This window comes from Maniola hyperantus, chromosome 16, assembly GCF_902806685.2.
Source record: "Maniola hyperantus chromosome 16, iAphHyp1.2, whole genome shotgun sequence".
NCBI lineage: Eukaryota > Metazoa > Arthropoda > Insecta > Lepidoptera > Nymphalidae > Maniola > Maniola hyperantus.
Window position 1 is genome coordinate 13,876,190 of NC_048551.1, and position 16,223 is coordinate 13,892,412.

A 16,223-nucleotide genomic window follows, 5' to 3' on the forward strand; every position below is an offset into this window, starting at 1 on the left:
ATTTTTTAGATTTCTAGATTTTTGTCAATATGTCCACATGTCCACAGATCATCCATGTCCATTGTCCACAGATGCTTAAAGTTGCCTCACTTATCCTACAGGTGGACTGTCGAGCTTGTACCAAATTGGGCCGTCTATCAGAGCTTTAAAATGATAAAATCAATGAATATAGCCAGAGACTACAGACGAAAGTCATAGATACAGGTCAGCTGACACAATTTTTATCACTGGTCTTGTGATAAGTTGTGGTCTCCGCCATTCTCGGATCGCCTTTTCCATCTTTCTTGTCCCGTGAGTTTATTTCATTGAAATTTCTCTACAATATATGTTCGCTTGAGCAATAATTTGTTTCTGTATGGGGTATTAGTGGCCTTTTGTGTTGTATTTAAGTAAGTATATCGGTAAGTTGTATTAAAACCTGGCATTTTCTTAATTTTCCTAGCGTATTGTAAATGTCACGTAATTATTGAAATAAATTGTGCACGGGCAGTTTTCCGAATAATATATTTTCTTTTCTTTAACGCCCGTACACAGCAGTGCCCATTTTTTCCTCTAATTAGTCTTGAAAAAAGTGTTACTCTCCATTATCTCCACCCATCGATCATGTGACATCAACTCTCTAAATTGGAACCCAAATTTCTTTACAAGTAGGTACGCATTTTTTCTTGAAAACTACAGTGTACCAGTGAATTTAGTAAGAATTAACACACAAAAAAAAACGTTTTTATCTAGTTAAAGCCATCAGCTCTAATTTGAATCTTACTACAATCATAATAGAGTGCTTTAATAGTTGTGTGTATTTTTTTCCCTAATTAATTATTGTAACTAGTGTTCCTGTTTTTAATTACATTTTCACTAACTTGGTAAGTACCTTGGTTTGTCTTTCAAAGCATTGATTTTAGCTACCTAACCTGTACTGGTGCCAATTTTGCTATAGGTACCCAAATACTAATTTTTAAAAGCACTAAAAGATCTTTCTACTGAGAAAAGGTTAGCTCTGTAGATTTAGTTTTTAGTAAGTAATTACTTAAATAAAATTCAAAAATTATAGTTTACATAAAATATTAATTGTTTAGGGTGCATACATTTTATTTATTTTTATGGCCTAGAAATGGTATCAATGATTTACTTACCACATTAAAAAAAAGCTTGTGCTGGGCTCTTTCAAAGATGTATCTAATATCAGCTGTCTATCTTCATAAGAGTTTAAAAAATATAGAAACCACTAGTATTGTATAGAGTTGAGTTGTATACGTGTAGAGTTCGTAGTATTATGTAATAAATATTATCACTTACTAATAAGTAACTTAATATACTTTTTTTTTAAATAAATAAGTAGGTATGTAATTAAGAACATCAAATAAACTACAAAACACAAATAATACCCTTTACTAGCTATTGCCTGCAGCTTCATCCACAGTACATTATATTTTAATTTATAGCCTACTAGATGACCCCGCGAACTTCGTACCGCCACAGTCTTTTCGATTCTTTTTCAGGATCTAAAAAAAAAAATTCTCTCCGTAAGAACCATCCTCGTACTTCAAGGAATATTATAAAAAGAATAAGTGAAATTGGTTCAGCTGTTCTTGAGATTTACGATCAGCAACACATTTAGCGATTCATTTTTATATATAGAGATGTTACTTCTGGATAAAGTAGCTTTCTAATGATGAAAGAATAATTATTAAAATTGGTTCATATTTTTGGTAAATATGTTAATGATATTATTTTTTTGAACAAAAAAAATTCAGTGATTGATGAATATTATCAGTGCTAATGATAAAGTTACTGATAAGGGTTGCTGATCAGCTGATCTGTCAGTTGGTCTCTACAATCTTAGTTTAAAGTGTAGAAATAATACCCATTCAAATATAATAAGGGTACTGATATTGAACACTGATAGTAGAGTTTTTATTTTGTTACAGGTCTTAGAAGAACAAAACATTCAAAATGGCGGTGAGGGGCGGTTTGATGACAATCGGCAACGAGGAGAATGAAGAGCGGTTTGGATATGTGTTTGCTGTGTCTGGTCCCGGTAAGTGCTCTCACTTATATTATATAGATACTAGCTGATGCCCGCGACTTATTATGTGCATCAGAGTGTCATCAGTCATCAGACACTTGGCATGGCCTGCAGAGGTCTGTGCCCTGGAGCTTAAGGTTGTACAGTGTCCGGCAAACAACTTGAGTATTGACGCGATTGGCTGGCGAATGGTGGCTCCACGCGATTGGTTGATCTGTCGGCGCGCGTGGACGCGATTGGTTTATATGTCGACTTTCGCTTCCCGGATTCGCCAACTTCCTCCCACTACGCTGCTGCATGCCCAAGTTGTTTGCCGGGCACTATACATGTGTTTGATGTACAGTGAGAACGTTAGAGCTCGCACTAGAATGCAAAGTTACGAGTTTCCGTGTGTTTGCGCAGTGGTGACGGCGGAGAAGATGTCCGGCTCGGCCATGTACGAGCTGGTGCGCGTCGGCTACCACGAGCTGGTGGGGGAGATTATCCGACTTGAGGGAGACATGGCCACCATCCAGGTACGTGCAACTACCTGTTAGTTGTCTAAGGGCTGATTTTTCAGTCGTCTAATAACTTTTATCTGAGGAATAATCATAATCGATAAAATTTTTGGCGTATTTTTTCCATCATATTCACTAACTATAATATTTGCAGGAATTGTTCCTACCCTCGTCATTTGATAAAGAGGTTCTTACTAAAAAATAAAATAAATAAAAGTTTATTCAGCTTACAAAAACAACACAGGAAAAAAAATATAACCAAATGTAAAAGATTACAAAAACTAGAAATTACTAAAACAAAAATACTAGGTAGGTAGGTACCTTTTTATCAAATGACGAGTTGGATTTTTTTGGCGGCTCAAAAGTGCGCTGGAAGAGCAGATCCGCGTATCTTACGGTTCGCTCTTCCGGTGATGGAAACTATATCAGTTACCCGAAATATCATTGCAACAAAATTCTCATCAGCTAAAAAGTTACAACAGATTGCATCCTACAACAGATTGCATTAACTCCAGGTGTACGAGGAGACCTCGGGAGTCACAGTGGGCGACCCCGTACTCCGCACAGGCAAGCCACTGTCCGTGGAACTGGGTCCCGGTATCCTGGGCAGCATCTTCGACGGCATCCAGCGGCCGCTGAAGGACATCAACGAGTTGACGCAGTCCATCTACATCCCCAAGGGCGTCAACGTGCCATGTCTGGCGCGGGAGATCGACTGGGAGTTCAACCCTCTGAACGTGAAGGTGAGGAGTCACAGGAACTGCACAGGCGAGCTGAACCCGCTCTCCTGGGCAGCATCTGCATCCAGCGACCGCTATATACTTTCCTCCAGCGCGAGACACGAAAGTATGACTGATGAATCAACCGCGCAGCGGTACAGACATACCCCGTCATCGCGTTTCATGTCGTACCACTTAATAAATAAATTACCCACTGCGCAAGTTCAGGGTCAAAGCTCTTTAAGTCAACTTTCTGATACAATCAACTTCATAAAACTACTAGGTTAGCATAAAACGCAACATGACATCAATTATTGTACAAAACAGACCAATTCACATTGCTATCTCTGCAGCAGATGTTACAACAATAAAACTTTTCTCGAGACACAAGAGACAGAAACTTTTTATTTTACTTGACTACTTTTTATAACTGACTATACTGGATCAGATCGGACTGAGTTGTCCAGTGCAGTCCGGTCGAAACTTATTGTGGAGAAGCTTCACTTCTGGTTGGGTGTCCCCTGATTGAATTTTTGTAGCTTTGTAGGTATACAATAGTGTATTGATCCAATACCCTGGAAATTTGAGTGGTACTTTGAAATACCTCATGTATTTCCAAATAGAGTTTTCAGAAGGCAAAACAGAAAATCAAAAATGAAACAAAAGACTCAGTAAATATTAAAATTCTAACTATTTTCCCTCTAAACTCTGCAAATATTTGGCATTTAAATGAGAAATGATATTTAAACGTGTGGTGTTCCCACAGGCGGGATCCCACATCACCGGCGGAGACCTGTACGGCATCGTGCACGAGAACACGCTGGTGAAGCACAAGATGCTGATGCCGCCCCGCGCCAAGGGCACCGTCACCTACATCGCGCCCAGCGGCAACTACAAAGTCACTGTGAGTATAATACTGTTTTAGACATCTCTTATTGTTTTATTAGGGTTCTGTACCTGAAAAGGAAAAAAGGATAAAATCACTTCGTTGTCTGTTAAGAAATCTGTACGGGAAGTACCCCGTTGACCTAGAATTATGAAATTTGGCAGGTAGCAATGTCTTTAGCACAAGTAAAGGAATAAAATCCGAAAATCGTGGATTTGTGAACATCACAAAAAAATTAAAGATTTGTGTTTAAAAATAAAAATAAAAATAGCCTTTATTTCAGAGTGTACAATGTTATATTACAGTTGTTTGCATCACAAAAAGTCTCTTAACTCTGAGTGCCTCGCGGCGTCCGTCATTAACTTTTACCATACTGGTTTCTTGTACGATGGTGCGGAACCCTTAGTTCGATCGGTTCGATCAAGTGCGACTCAGACTCGCACGAGTCTGAGTCGCACTTGATCGAACCGATTTATTTTATGTAAAAACATTTTGATATACTATTGTTGAGTGGCGTGTGGAAGTTCCTACAAGAGACCTATGTCCAGCAGTGGACGTCTATCGGTTGATGATGATGATGATGATGATGATGATGATGATGATGATGATGATGATGATGGTGGTGATGTTGATGATTGTTAAGTGAGTGGTGTGTTAAATGTATGAATTCGTTGTGCAGGATATCGTGCTAGAAACGGAATTCGACGGCGAGAAGAACTCCTACAGTATGTTGCAAGTGTGGCCGGTGCGCCAACCGCGGCCTTGCACTGAGAAGCTGCCCGCCAACCATCCCCTGCTCACCGGGCAGAGGGTGCTGGACTCGCTCTTCCCGTGAGCATCAGACCCATTATATATGATATATTTGTACGGCTATACTCATGTATCCAGTCGACGTTAGCCCGACTAGTTTCGAACCCATCCGGGGTCCTGTATCAAGGGGGTAAGTTCGCGCACGCGTTGCGTATAAGACTGCGCGCCGCGCGTGCCGCTGCCCGTACAGCCCGTTGTGAGGGTGGCTGAGGTAGGGGGGGGGGGAGACAGCTGCAGATCGTCTCCCGACAGTTACTGCTGGAGCCGTCACCGTAATCCAGGAATAGTGTCCTGTCCCTAAAAGAGGTTTCCACGCTGAGGGTAGCATCCATCCATGATAAAGGACACCGGATGGGTTCGAAACTAGTCTGGCTAACGTCGACTGGATACGTGAGTATAGCCGTAGAATAATGGAAATCACTCACGATAGTTTAAACGCTAAAAAAAGTATCAGAGCCATTATTAGTCGCCCGGCGACTCAGTAGACGGCAACCAAAATGAAGGCAACTAGGCGCTGGTAATCGGAGGTCGGTGGTTCGATCCCGGGCACGCACCTCTAACTTTTCGGAGTTATGTGCATTTTAATTTAATGAAATATCACTTGCTTGAACGGTGAAGGAAAACATCGTGAGGAAACCCACATGAATGGGAGTTCTCATAATGTTCTCAAAGGTGTGTGTGAATTCTACCAATCCGCACATGGCCAGTGTGGTGCACTATGGCCAAAAAACCTTTCTCGCTCTGAGAGGAAACCCGTGCTCTGTAGTGAGCCGGCGATACTATGACTAAAACTAACGAACTAAACGGACTAAAATATGTTGATTATTTGTATGCTGCAGTTGCGTCCAGGGCGGTACCACGGCCATTCCCGGGGCCTTCGGTTGCGGCAAGACTGTCATCTCACAGGCGCTGTCCAAGTACTCCAACTCTGACGTCATCGTCTACGTCGGCTGCGGGGAGCGTGGTGAGTGCCAACTGCAACACACACATACGTCACACACACATGCTTCCACATCACACGCGCGCACACCCACACCCAGCAACGCATTCACACACTCCTGAACAGTCACTACCCACTCCCACATACACTTACGAATTCTCTCTCTTTCTCACACACACATACATACACACAAACCACAAACCACATGCACGCACGTCACACAGACACCATGAATTATTGTAACTATATATCTTTGTTTTGTGACCAGGTAACGAGATGTCTGAGGTACTGCGGGACTTCCCCGAGCTGACGGTGGAGATCGAGGGAGTGACGGAATCCATCATGAAGCGTACCGCGCTCGTCGCCAACACGTCCAACATGCCCGTGGCCGCCAGAGAGGCCTCCATTTACACTGGTAGGGTCACACTCATTCATCGTTTTCATACTTATGTCGTCGACATTCCATCTACACGCACGAAACGTTTTGCGTCATCTTCCCTCATACATAGTTGAGTGTGAGTTTTATTCTTGGTTTGTTAATGTATCTCCTATTTGTCTCCAGGAATCACCCTGTCGGAATACTTCCGTGACATGGGCTACAACGTGTCCATGATGGCCGACTCCACCTCGCGTTGGGCCGAGGCGTTGCGTGAGATCTCGGGTCGTCTGGCTGAGATGCCGGCCGACTCGGGCTACCCCGCCTACCTGGGCGCTAGATTAGCCTCCTTCTACGAGCGGGCTGGCCGTGTCAAGTGTCTCGGCAACCCCGACAGAGAAGGTAAATATGATGGCCGACTCGACCTCGCGTTGGGCCGAGGCGTTGCGTGAGATCTCGGGTCGTCTGGCTGAGATGCCGGCCGACTCGGGCTACCCCGCCTACCTGGGCGCTAGATTAGCCTCCTTCTACGAGCGGGCTGGCCGTGTCAAGTGTCTCGGCAACCCCGACAGAGAAGGTAAATATGATGGCCGACTCGACCTCGCGTTGGGCCGAGGCGTTGCGTGAGATCTCGGGTCGTCTGGCTGAGATGCCGGCCGACTCGGGCTACCCCGCCTACCTGGGCGCTAGATTAGCCTCCTTCTACGAGCGGGCTGGCCGTGTCAAGTGTCTCGGCAACCCCGACAGAGAAGGTAAATATGATGGCCGACTCGACCTCGCGTTGGGCCGAGGCGTTGCGTGAGATCTCGGGTCGTCTGGCTGAGATGCCGGCCGACTCGGGCTACCCCGCCTACCTGGGCGCTAGATTAGCCTCCTTCTACGAGCGGGCTGGCCGTGTCAAGTGTCTCGGCAACCCCGACAGAGAAGGTAAATATGATGGCCGACTCGACCTCGCGTTGGGCCGAGGCGTTGCGTGAGATCTCGGGTCGTCTGGCTGAGATGCCGGCCGACTCGGGCTACCCCGCCTACCTGGGCGCTAGATTAGCCTCCTTCTACGAGCGGGCTGGCCGTGTCAAGTGTCTCGGCAACCCCGACAGAGAAGGTAAATATGATGGCCGACTCGACCTCGCGTTGGGCCGAGGCGTTGCGTGAGATCTCGGGTCGTCTGGCTGAGATGCCGGCCGACTCGGGCTACCCCGCCTACCTGGGCGCTAGATTAGCCTCCTTCTACGAGCGGGCTGGCCGTGTCAAGTGTCTCGGCAACCCCGACAGAGAAGGTAAATATGATGGCCGACTCGACCTCGCGTTGGGCCGAGGCGTTGCGTGAGATCTCGGGTCGTCTGGCTGAGATGCCGGCCGACTCGGGCTACCCCGCCTACCTGGGCGCTAGATTAGCCTCCTTCTACGAGCGGGCTGGCCGTGTCAAGTGTCTCAGCAACCCCGACAGAGAAGGTAAATATGATGGCCGACTCGACCTCGCGTTGGGCCGAGGCGTTGCGTGAGATCTCGGGTCGTCTGGCTGAGATGCCGGCCGACTCGGGCTACCCCGCCTACCTGGGCGCTAGATTAGCCTCCTTCTACGAGCGGGCTGGCCGTGTCAAGTGTCTCGGCAACCCCGACAGAGAAGGTAAATATGATGGCCGACTCGACCTCGCGTTGGGCCGAGGCGTTGCGTGAGATCTCGGGTCGTCTGGCTGAGATGCCGGCCGACTCGGGCTACCCCGCCTACCTGGGCGCTAGATTAGCCTCCTTCTACGAGCGGGCTGGCCGTGTCAAGTGTCTCGGCAACCCCGACAGAGAAGGTAAATATGATGGCCGACTCGACCTCGCGTTGGGCCGAGGCGTTGCGTGAGATCTCGGGTCGTCTGGCTGAGATGCCGGCCGACTCGGGCTACCCCGCCTACCTGGGCGCTAGATTAGCCTCCTTCTACGAGCGGGCTGGCCGTGTCAAGTGTCTCGGCAACCCCGACAGAGAAGGTAAATATGATGGCCGACTCGACCTCGCGTTGGGCCGAGGCGTTGCGTGAGATCTCGGGTCGTCTGGCTGAGATGCCGGCCGACTCGGGCTACCCCGCCTACCTGGGCGCTAGATTAGCCTCCTTCTACGAGCGGGCTGGCCGTGTCAAGTGTCTCGGCAACCCCGACAGAGAAGGTAAATATGATGGCCGACTCGACCTCGCGTTGGGCCGAGGCGTTGCGTGAGATCTCGGGTCGTCTGGCTGAGATGCCGGCCGACTCGGGCTACCCCGCCTACCTGGGCGCTAGATTAGCCTCCTTCTACGAGCGGGCTGGCCGTGTCAAGTGTCTCGGCAACCCCGACAGAGAAGGTAAATATGATGGCCGACTCGACCTCGCGTTGGGCCGAGGCGTTGCGTGAGATCTCGGGTCGTCTGGCTGAGATGCCGGCCGACTCGGGCTACCCCGCCTACCTGGGCGCTAGATTAGCCTCCTTCTACGAGCGGGCTGGCCGTGTCAAGTGTCTCGGCAACCCCGACAGAGAAGGTAAATATGATGGCCGACTCGACCTCGCGTTGGGCCGAGGCGTTGCGTGAGATCTCGGGTCGTCTGGCTGAGATGCCGGCCGACTCGGGCTACCCCGCCTACCTGGGCGCTAGATTAGCCTCCTTCTACGAGCGGGCTGGCCGTGTCAAGTGTCTCGGCAACCCCGACAGAGAAGGTAAATATGATGGCCGACTCGACCTCGCGTTGGGCCGAGGCGTTGCGTGAGATCTCGGGTCGTCTGGCTGAGATGCCGGCCGACTCGGGCTACCCCGCCTACCTGGGCGCTAGATTAGCCTCCTTCTACGAGCGGGCTGGCCGTGTCAAGTGTCTCGGCAACCCCGACAGAGAAGGTAAATATGATGGCCGACTCGACCTCGCGTTGGGCCGAGGCGTTGCGTGAGATCTCGGGTCGTCTGGCTGAGATGCCGGCCGACTCGGGCTACCCCGCCTACCTGGGCGCTAGATTAGCCTCCTTCTACGAGCGGGCTGGCCGTGTCAAGTGTCTCGGCAACCCCGACAGAGAAGGTAAATATGATGGCCGACTCGACCTCGCGTTGGGCCGAGGCGTTGCGTGAGATCTCGGGTCGTCTGGCTGAGATGCCGGCCGACTCGGGCTACCCCGCCTACCTGGGCGCTAGATTAGCCTCCTTCTACGAGCGGGCTGGCCGTGTCAAGTGTCTCGGCAACCCCGACAGAGAAGGTAAATATGATGGCCGACTCGACCTCGCGTTGGGCCGAGGCGTTGCGTGAGATCTCGGGTCGTCTGGCTGAGATGCCGGCCGACTCGGGCTACCCCGCCTACCTGGGCGCTAGATTAGCCTCCTTCTACGAGCGGGCTGGCCGTGTCAAGTGTCTCGGCAACCCCGACAGAGAAGGTAAATATGATGGCCGACTCGACCTCGCGTTGGGCCGAGGCGTTGCGTGAGATCTCGGGTCGTCTGGCTGAGATGCCGGCCGACTCGGGCTACCCCGCCTACCTGGGCGCTAGATTAGCCTCCTTCTACGAGCGGGCTGGCCGTGTCAAGTGTCTCGGCAACCCCGACAGAGAAGGTAAATATGATGGCCGACTCGACCTCGCGTTGGGCCGAGGCGTTGCGTGAGATCTCGGGTCGTCTGGCTGAGATGCCGGCCGACTCGGGCTACCCCGCCTACCTGGGCGCTAGATTAGCCTCCTTCTACGAGCGGGCTGGCCGTGTCAAGTGTCTCGGCAACCCCGACAGAGAAGGTAAATATGATGGCCGACTCGACCTCGCGTTGGGCCGAGGCGTTGCGTGAGATCTCGGGTCGTCTGGCTGAGATGCCGGCCGACTCGGGCTACCCCGCCTACCTGGGCGCTAGATTAGCCTCCTTCTACGAGCGGGCTGGCCGTGTCAAGTGTCTCGGCAACCCCGACAGAGAAGGTAAATATGATGGCCGACTCGACCTCGCGTTGGGCCGAGGCGTTGCGTGAGATCTCGGGTCGTCTGGCTGAGATGCCGGCCGACTCGGGCTACCCCGCCTACCTGGGCGCTAGATTAGCCTCCTTCTACGAGCGGGCTGGCCGTGTCAAGTGTCTCGGCAACCCCGACAGAGAAGGTAAATATGATGGCCGACTCGACCTCGCGTTGGGCCGAGGCGTTGCGTGAGATCTCGGGTCGTCTGGCTGAGATGCCGGCCGACTCGGGCTACCCCGCCTACCTGGGCGCTAGATTAGCCTCCTTCTACGAGCGGGCTGGCCGTGTCAAGTGTCTCGGCAACCCCGACAGAGAAGGTAAATATGATGGCCGACTCGACCTCGCGTTGGGCCGAGGCGTTGCGTGAGATCTCGGGTCGTCTGGCTGAGATGCCGGCCGACTCGGGCTACCCCGCCTACCTGGGCGCTAGATTAGCCTCCTTCTACGAGCGGGCTGGCCGTGTCAAGTGTCTCGGCAACCCCGACAGAGAAGGTAAATATGATGGCCGACTCGACCTCGCGTTGGGCCGAGGCGTTGCGTGAGATCTCGGGTCGTCTGGCTGAGATGCCGGCCGACTCGGGCTACCCCGCCTACCTGGGCGCTAGATTAGCCTCCTTCTACGAGCGGGCTGGCCGTGTCAAGTGTCTCGGCAACCCCGACAGAGAAGGTAAATATGATGGCCGACTCGACCTCGCGTTGGGCCGAGGCGTTGCGTGAGATCTCGGGTCGTCTGGCTGAGATGCCGGCCGACTCGGGCTACCCCGCCTACCTGGGCGCTAGATTAGCCTCCTTCTACGAGCGGGCTGGCCGTGTCAAGTGTCTCGGCAACCCCGACAGAGAAGGTAAATATGATGGCCGACTCGACCTCGCGTTGGGCCGAGGCGTTGCGTGAGATCTCGGGTCGTCTGGCTGAGATGCCGGCCGACTCGGGCTACCCCGCCTACCTGGGCGCTAGATTAGCCTCCTTCTACGAGCGGGCTGGCCGTGTCAAGTGTCTCGGCAACCCCGACAGAGAAGGTAAATATGATGGCCGACTCGACCTCGCGTTGGGCCGAGGCGTTGCGTGAGATCTCGGGTCGTCTGGCTGAGATGCCGGCCGACTCGGGCTACCCCGCCTACCTGGGCGCTAGATTAGCCTCCTTCTACGAGCGGGCTGGCCGTGTCAAGTGTCTCGGCAACCCCGACAGAGAAGGTAAATATGATGGCCGACTCGACCTCGCGTTGGGCCGAGGCGTTGCGTGAGATCTCGGGTCGTCTGGCTGAGATGCCGGCCGACTCGGGCTACCCCGCCTACCTGGGCGCTAGATTAGCCTCCTTCTACGAGCGGGCTGGCCGTGTCAAGTGTCTCGGCAACCCCGACAGAGAAGGTAAATATGATGGCCGACTCGACCTCGCGTTGGGCCGAGGCGTTGCGTGAGATCTCGGGTCGTCTGGCTGAGATGCCGGCCGACTCGGGCTACCCCGCCTACCTGGGCGCTAGATTAGCCTCCTTCTACGAGCGGGCTGGCCGTGTCAAGTGTCTCGGCAACCCCGACAGAGAAGGTAAATATGATGGCCGACTCGACCTCGCGTTGGGCCGAGGCGTTGCGTGAGATCTCGGGTCGTCTGGCTGAGATGCCGGCCGACTCGGGCTACCCCGCCTACCTGGGCGCTAGATTAGCCTCCTTCTACGAGCGGGCTGGCCGTGTCAAGTGTCTCGGCAACCCCGACAGAGAAGGTAAATATGATGGCCGACTCGACCTCGCGTTGGGCCGAGGCGTTGCGTGAGATCTCGGGTCGTCTGGCTGAGATGCCGGCCGACTCGGGCTACCCCGCCTACCTGGGCGCTAGATTAGCCTCCTTCTACGAGCGGGCTGGCCGTGTCAAGTGTCTCGGCAACCCCGACAGAGAAGGTAAATATGATGGCCGACTCGACCTCGCGTTGGGCCGAGGCGTTGCGTGAGATCTCGGGTCGTCTGGCTGAGATGCCGGCCGACTCGGGCTACCCCGCCTACCTGGGCGCTAGATTAGCCTCCTTCTACGAGCGGGCTGGCCGTGTCAAGTGTCTCGGCAACCCCGACAGAGAAGGTAAATATGATGGCCGACTCGACCTCGCGTTGGGCCGAGGCGTTGCGTGAGATCTCGCGTCTTCTAGCCGAGATGCCGGCTGATTCGGGCTACCCCGCCTACCTGGGCGCAAGATTAGCCTACGAGCGGGCTGGCCGTGTCAAGTGTCTTGGCTTTATTGGCGTTCAAAATGAGTTCTCACACGCCATTTTAACTTTGTGTCAACAGTCATGTTAAAAGTACGATTTTAGTCCTTATTTTTGACATGACAGTTGACACATAGTTAAAAGGGCGCGTGTGAACTTACCTGGTTTTTATATCAAATTTTGTCATTCACCAGGTTCCGTATCCATCGTGGGTGCCGTATCGCCCCCCGGTGGTGACTTCTCGGACCCCGTGACCGCCGCCACGCTGGGTATCGTGCAAGTGTTCTGGGGTCTCGACAAGAAGCTGGCCCAGAGGAAACACTTCCCCTCCATCAACTGGCTCATCTCCTACAGGTAACATCTGACGACATGACATGGTAACCTTTGACGAACTTTGACAGGTAACTTTTGACGAACTTTGACAGGTAACTTGCCGACCTCTGACAAGTAACATTTGATGATCTTTGTAATTTGCAGGCGGCACAAGACCGTGGCGCGTGGAAGTCCATACAAGAGACCCATGTCCAACAGTGGACGTCGATCAGTTGATAATCATGATAATGATGATTTTGACGAAGTGTATATTGTCAAACATGTGCCTTTTACTTACAAAGCAAGTCTATACAAATCAATTTTTTACTTAATTTTAAAAAGAATTTGTATTTAAGGAATATTTTTTGACTTTTTATTCGTTCGACAGTAAATACATGCGTGCTCTGGATGACTTCTATGAGAAGAACTATGCTGAGTTCGTACCTCTTAGAACTAAGGTGAGTAAAGAATATTGCCATCAAATGTTGGAACAACATAGCTCCACCCTTACACTTGGAAACTAATCAATACTGTAAAGTAATGTACATCGGCCTTTAGAATGACATTTCGGCTTTGTAGAGCGTTGTCTCTGTCACTCATACCTATATGACGTTTTGTCGGTTTCGACGACAGAGATAATGCTCTACAAATCTGCTGTTTCCTTCTAAATGTCAATGTACAATGCGACAAGGCTATCTTGGCGCGTGCCGAAAATCGGAACTAACGTTGCCGTCAAGTGTCCCCTTTGTTTGTTCTCCAACAGCGCCCCCTGTCAATGTCATTCAAGTGCCAAGAGGGCATTGTCATTGGGCATCTCCTTCAAAATGTCGATGTACATTACTTTCTGCTGCGTACTGTACATATTTTTACATTTCTATTTTTCAACTAAAAAAATGAAGATCTTGAGACTTTCGATTTAAGCCTTGATTTGAATGGTCCAATTAATTATAATTATTTTAGCTTGTGGGACCTCCTCTGCAAGAGAAAGACCTTTTTGCAGCGCTAAGAATCCAAATTATTCAATTAAACGATATTTTTTCCGGGAGATGGAAAGGACTCAAATTACTAGACCTATCGGGCTGGCCATGCAGATAGCTATTATGACGTAGACATCCGCTAAGAAAGGGTTTTTGAAAAATCAACCCCTGAGAGGGTAAAATAGAGGTTAGAAATTTGTGTGGTCCACGCGGGTGAGGTAGTTGAAGATATACTATAAATTGGAATAACATCAACAGGTCAAGGAGATCCTGCAAGAAGAAGAAGACTTGTCAGAAATCGTGCAGCTGGTCGGCAAAGCGTCGCTGGCCGAGACCGACAAGATCACCCTCGAGGTCGCCAAACTTCTGAAAGACGACTTCTTACAGCAAAACAGGTTACTACTTTGAGAACATCACTTTTGTCTCACTAACTGATATTCTATTAAACCTCTAAAAAACCACTATGTTCTAACATCATCCTTGATTCTTCTTAATACATACATATTTTTATGCAGTTAAATCATGCTAGTCTAAAAAATCTTAAAAGTTTAGTTTCCACGCGTTGATGTTAATGTTATTTCTAATTCCACAGCTACTCGGCGTACGATCGCTTCTGTCCGTTCTACAAGACAGTGGGCATGCTTAAGAACATCATCTCATTCTACGACATGTCGCGTCACGCCGTCGAGTCCACCGCGCAGTCCGACAACAAGGTGACGTGGAACGTGATCCGCGACGCCATGAACAATGTGCTCTACCAACTCTCCTCCATGAAGTTCAAGGTACATCACACACACAACATTCAACATAAATTACACACAATATTCATCATAAATTCCACACATTCATTCTAAATTACACTCGACAGTCATTATGAATTACACCCAGCATTCATTATTAATATGAATTACACTCGATATTCATCATTAATTATCCACAACATTTATCATAAGTTACACACAATATTCAGTATGAATCGCACTCTACATTCATCATTAATTACACACAACATTCATTATGAATTACACTAACTACATTCATCATTATTTATCCACAACATTCATTATAAATTACACACAATATTCATTATGAATTACACTACATTCATCATTAATTATCCACAACATTCATCATAAATTACACACAATATTCATTATGAATTACACACAACATTCATTATGAACTAGCTTATGCTCGCGACTTCGTCCGCGTGGACTACACAAATTTCAAACCTCTATTTCACCCCCTTAGGGTTGAATTTTCAAAAATCCTTTCTTAGGGGCTGTCTCCACGAGCGAGAGTATCGCGACGAGTCCGCGCTTCTATCGTCGGGTAATCTCCACGAACGAGCGATTATTCCGCTACCATATCGTCACGACTCGTGACGGAATCACAGCGTGTCCGCGACGACTCGTAACGGAATCGCCGCATTTTCGATGCGTTGTGTTTTTGTTGAAAGAGTTCAGTTAGGTGCCAGACGAGAGCGAAATAAGTAGTGTCTCAGTTAATAAAATAATTCTTAATTATGGATGTAGTGTTCTGGGGTGCTTGTGCAAGTACGCTAGTGAATATGCAGTTATTGTTATTAAAAAAAGAAATAAAGCGTCGATACGTGTCCTTGCTTGGCGAGAGGCAACGCTGAAATGACGCTGCGTTTGAGAGCGCGCCCGCCGCGCGCTCGCTGCGAGAGCGCCACGTTCTGCGGCGAGCGCGCCGCCAGTAGCGACGATACCGCGGCGTGAATCACACCCAATATTCATAACAAATTATACCTATCATTAACTATAATATACACCCTATATTCATCATTAACCACACCCACCATTCATCATGAATTTTATCCAATATTCAACACACCCAACATTCGTCACAAATTACACCCAACAAGGTTGATAAGTTAAAGTTTATGCTTGATGTGGTTACATTAATGTTAATGATACTCCCCAGGACCCAGTGAAAGATGGAGAGGCCAAGATCAAAGCGGACTTCGACCAACTCCTTGAGGACATGTCCGCGGCCTTCCGCAACCTAGAGGATTAGATCCCCTCCTTACATAGCAGCCATGTCTATATTAAATAGGATTACGTCGCGCAAACTATCGATATGTCGAGAATCGATATTTTGTACATTTATTATTCTCGTATACACTGTTTGCTCTTTTAATCCCCAGCTGATAGGTGCGGAATTCTGGTCGGAATACTGACCGGTAGTTAATAGTATTACCACGCGGAAACTTCTCATGCATTTTCGCGCGATCATTTCGATGAATACCGAATGTACAATACTTTATTTATTGGTGCCACGAAAGGTTATTTTAAAAGAAACTTCGGGCGGAATATCGCTCGATAATTTCGGTAAATACCAAAATGTCCTATACTTTATTTATGGATGCAACGAAAGGCCACTATTTATAATAAAATTTCGGTTGAAAATTCATAATCTCGGACGGAATATCGCGGTAAATACCGAATGTGCCTATTCTACTTTATTTATGGGCACAAAGAAAGTCCATTCTTTATTTTTTAAAAACGATTAGAATTTCGCACTCATATG

General features: G+C 49.3%; 2 protein-coding genes across 4 annotated transcripts in view; both read left to right on the plus strand.

Moving 5' to 3' along the window:
• The window catches only part of Pits (Protein interacting with Ttk69 and Sin3A), a 275,032-nt gene that overhangs the window by 175,171 nt on the left and 83,638 nt on the right, over nt 1–16,223 (plus strand). The gene's annotated exons all lie outside the window — the stretch shown is intronic.
• On the plus strand, nt 135–16,162 carry LOC117989665 (V-type proton ATPase catalytic subunit A). The gene is made up of 14 exons (XM_034977055.2): nt 135–291; nt 1,929–2,038; nt 2,429–2,541; nt 3,039–3,266; nt 4,009–4,146; nt 4,808–4,959; nt 5,778–5,902; nt 6,147–6,293; nt 6,441–6,656; nt 12,576–12,735; nt 13,082–13,151; nt 13,929–14,065; nt 14,263–14,452; nt 15,618–16,162. The coding sequence occupies exons 2-14, from the start codon at nt 1,954–1,956 to the stop codon at nt 15,708–15,710; spliced, it is 1,854 nt and encodes a 617-aa protein (XP_034832946.1). The 5' UTR covers nt 135–291; nt 1,929–1,953; the 3' UTR covers nt 15,711–16,162.

Bases quoted from the DNA above. Each gene is read 5' to 3' on its own strand.
- LOC117989665 (XM_034977055.2), top strand. From the start codon at position 1,954: ATGGCGGTGAGGGGCGGTTTGATGACAATCGGCAACGAGGAGAATGAA. The intron at 3,267-4,008 runs GTGAGGAGTCAC...GTGTTCCCACAG, and splicing joins TCAACCCTCTGAACGTGAAG to GCGGGATCCCACATCACCGG. The intron at 4,960-5,777 runs GTGAGCATCAGA...TGTATGCTGCAG, and splicing joins GTGCTGGACTCGCTCTTCCC to TTGCGTCCAGGGCGGTACCA.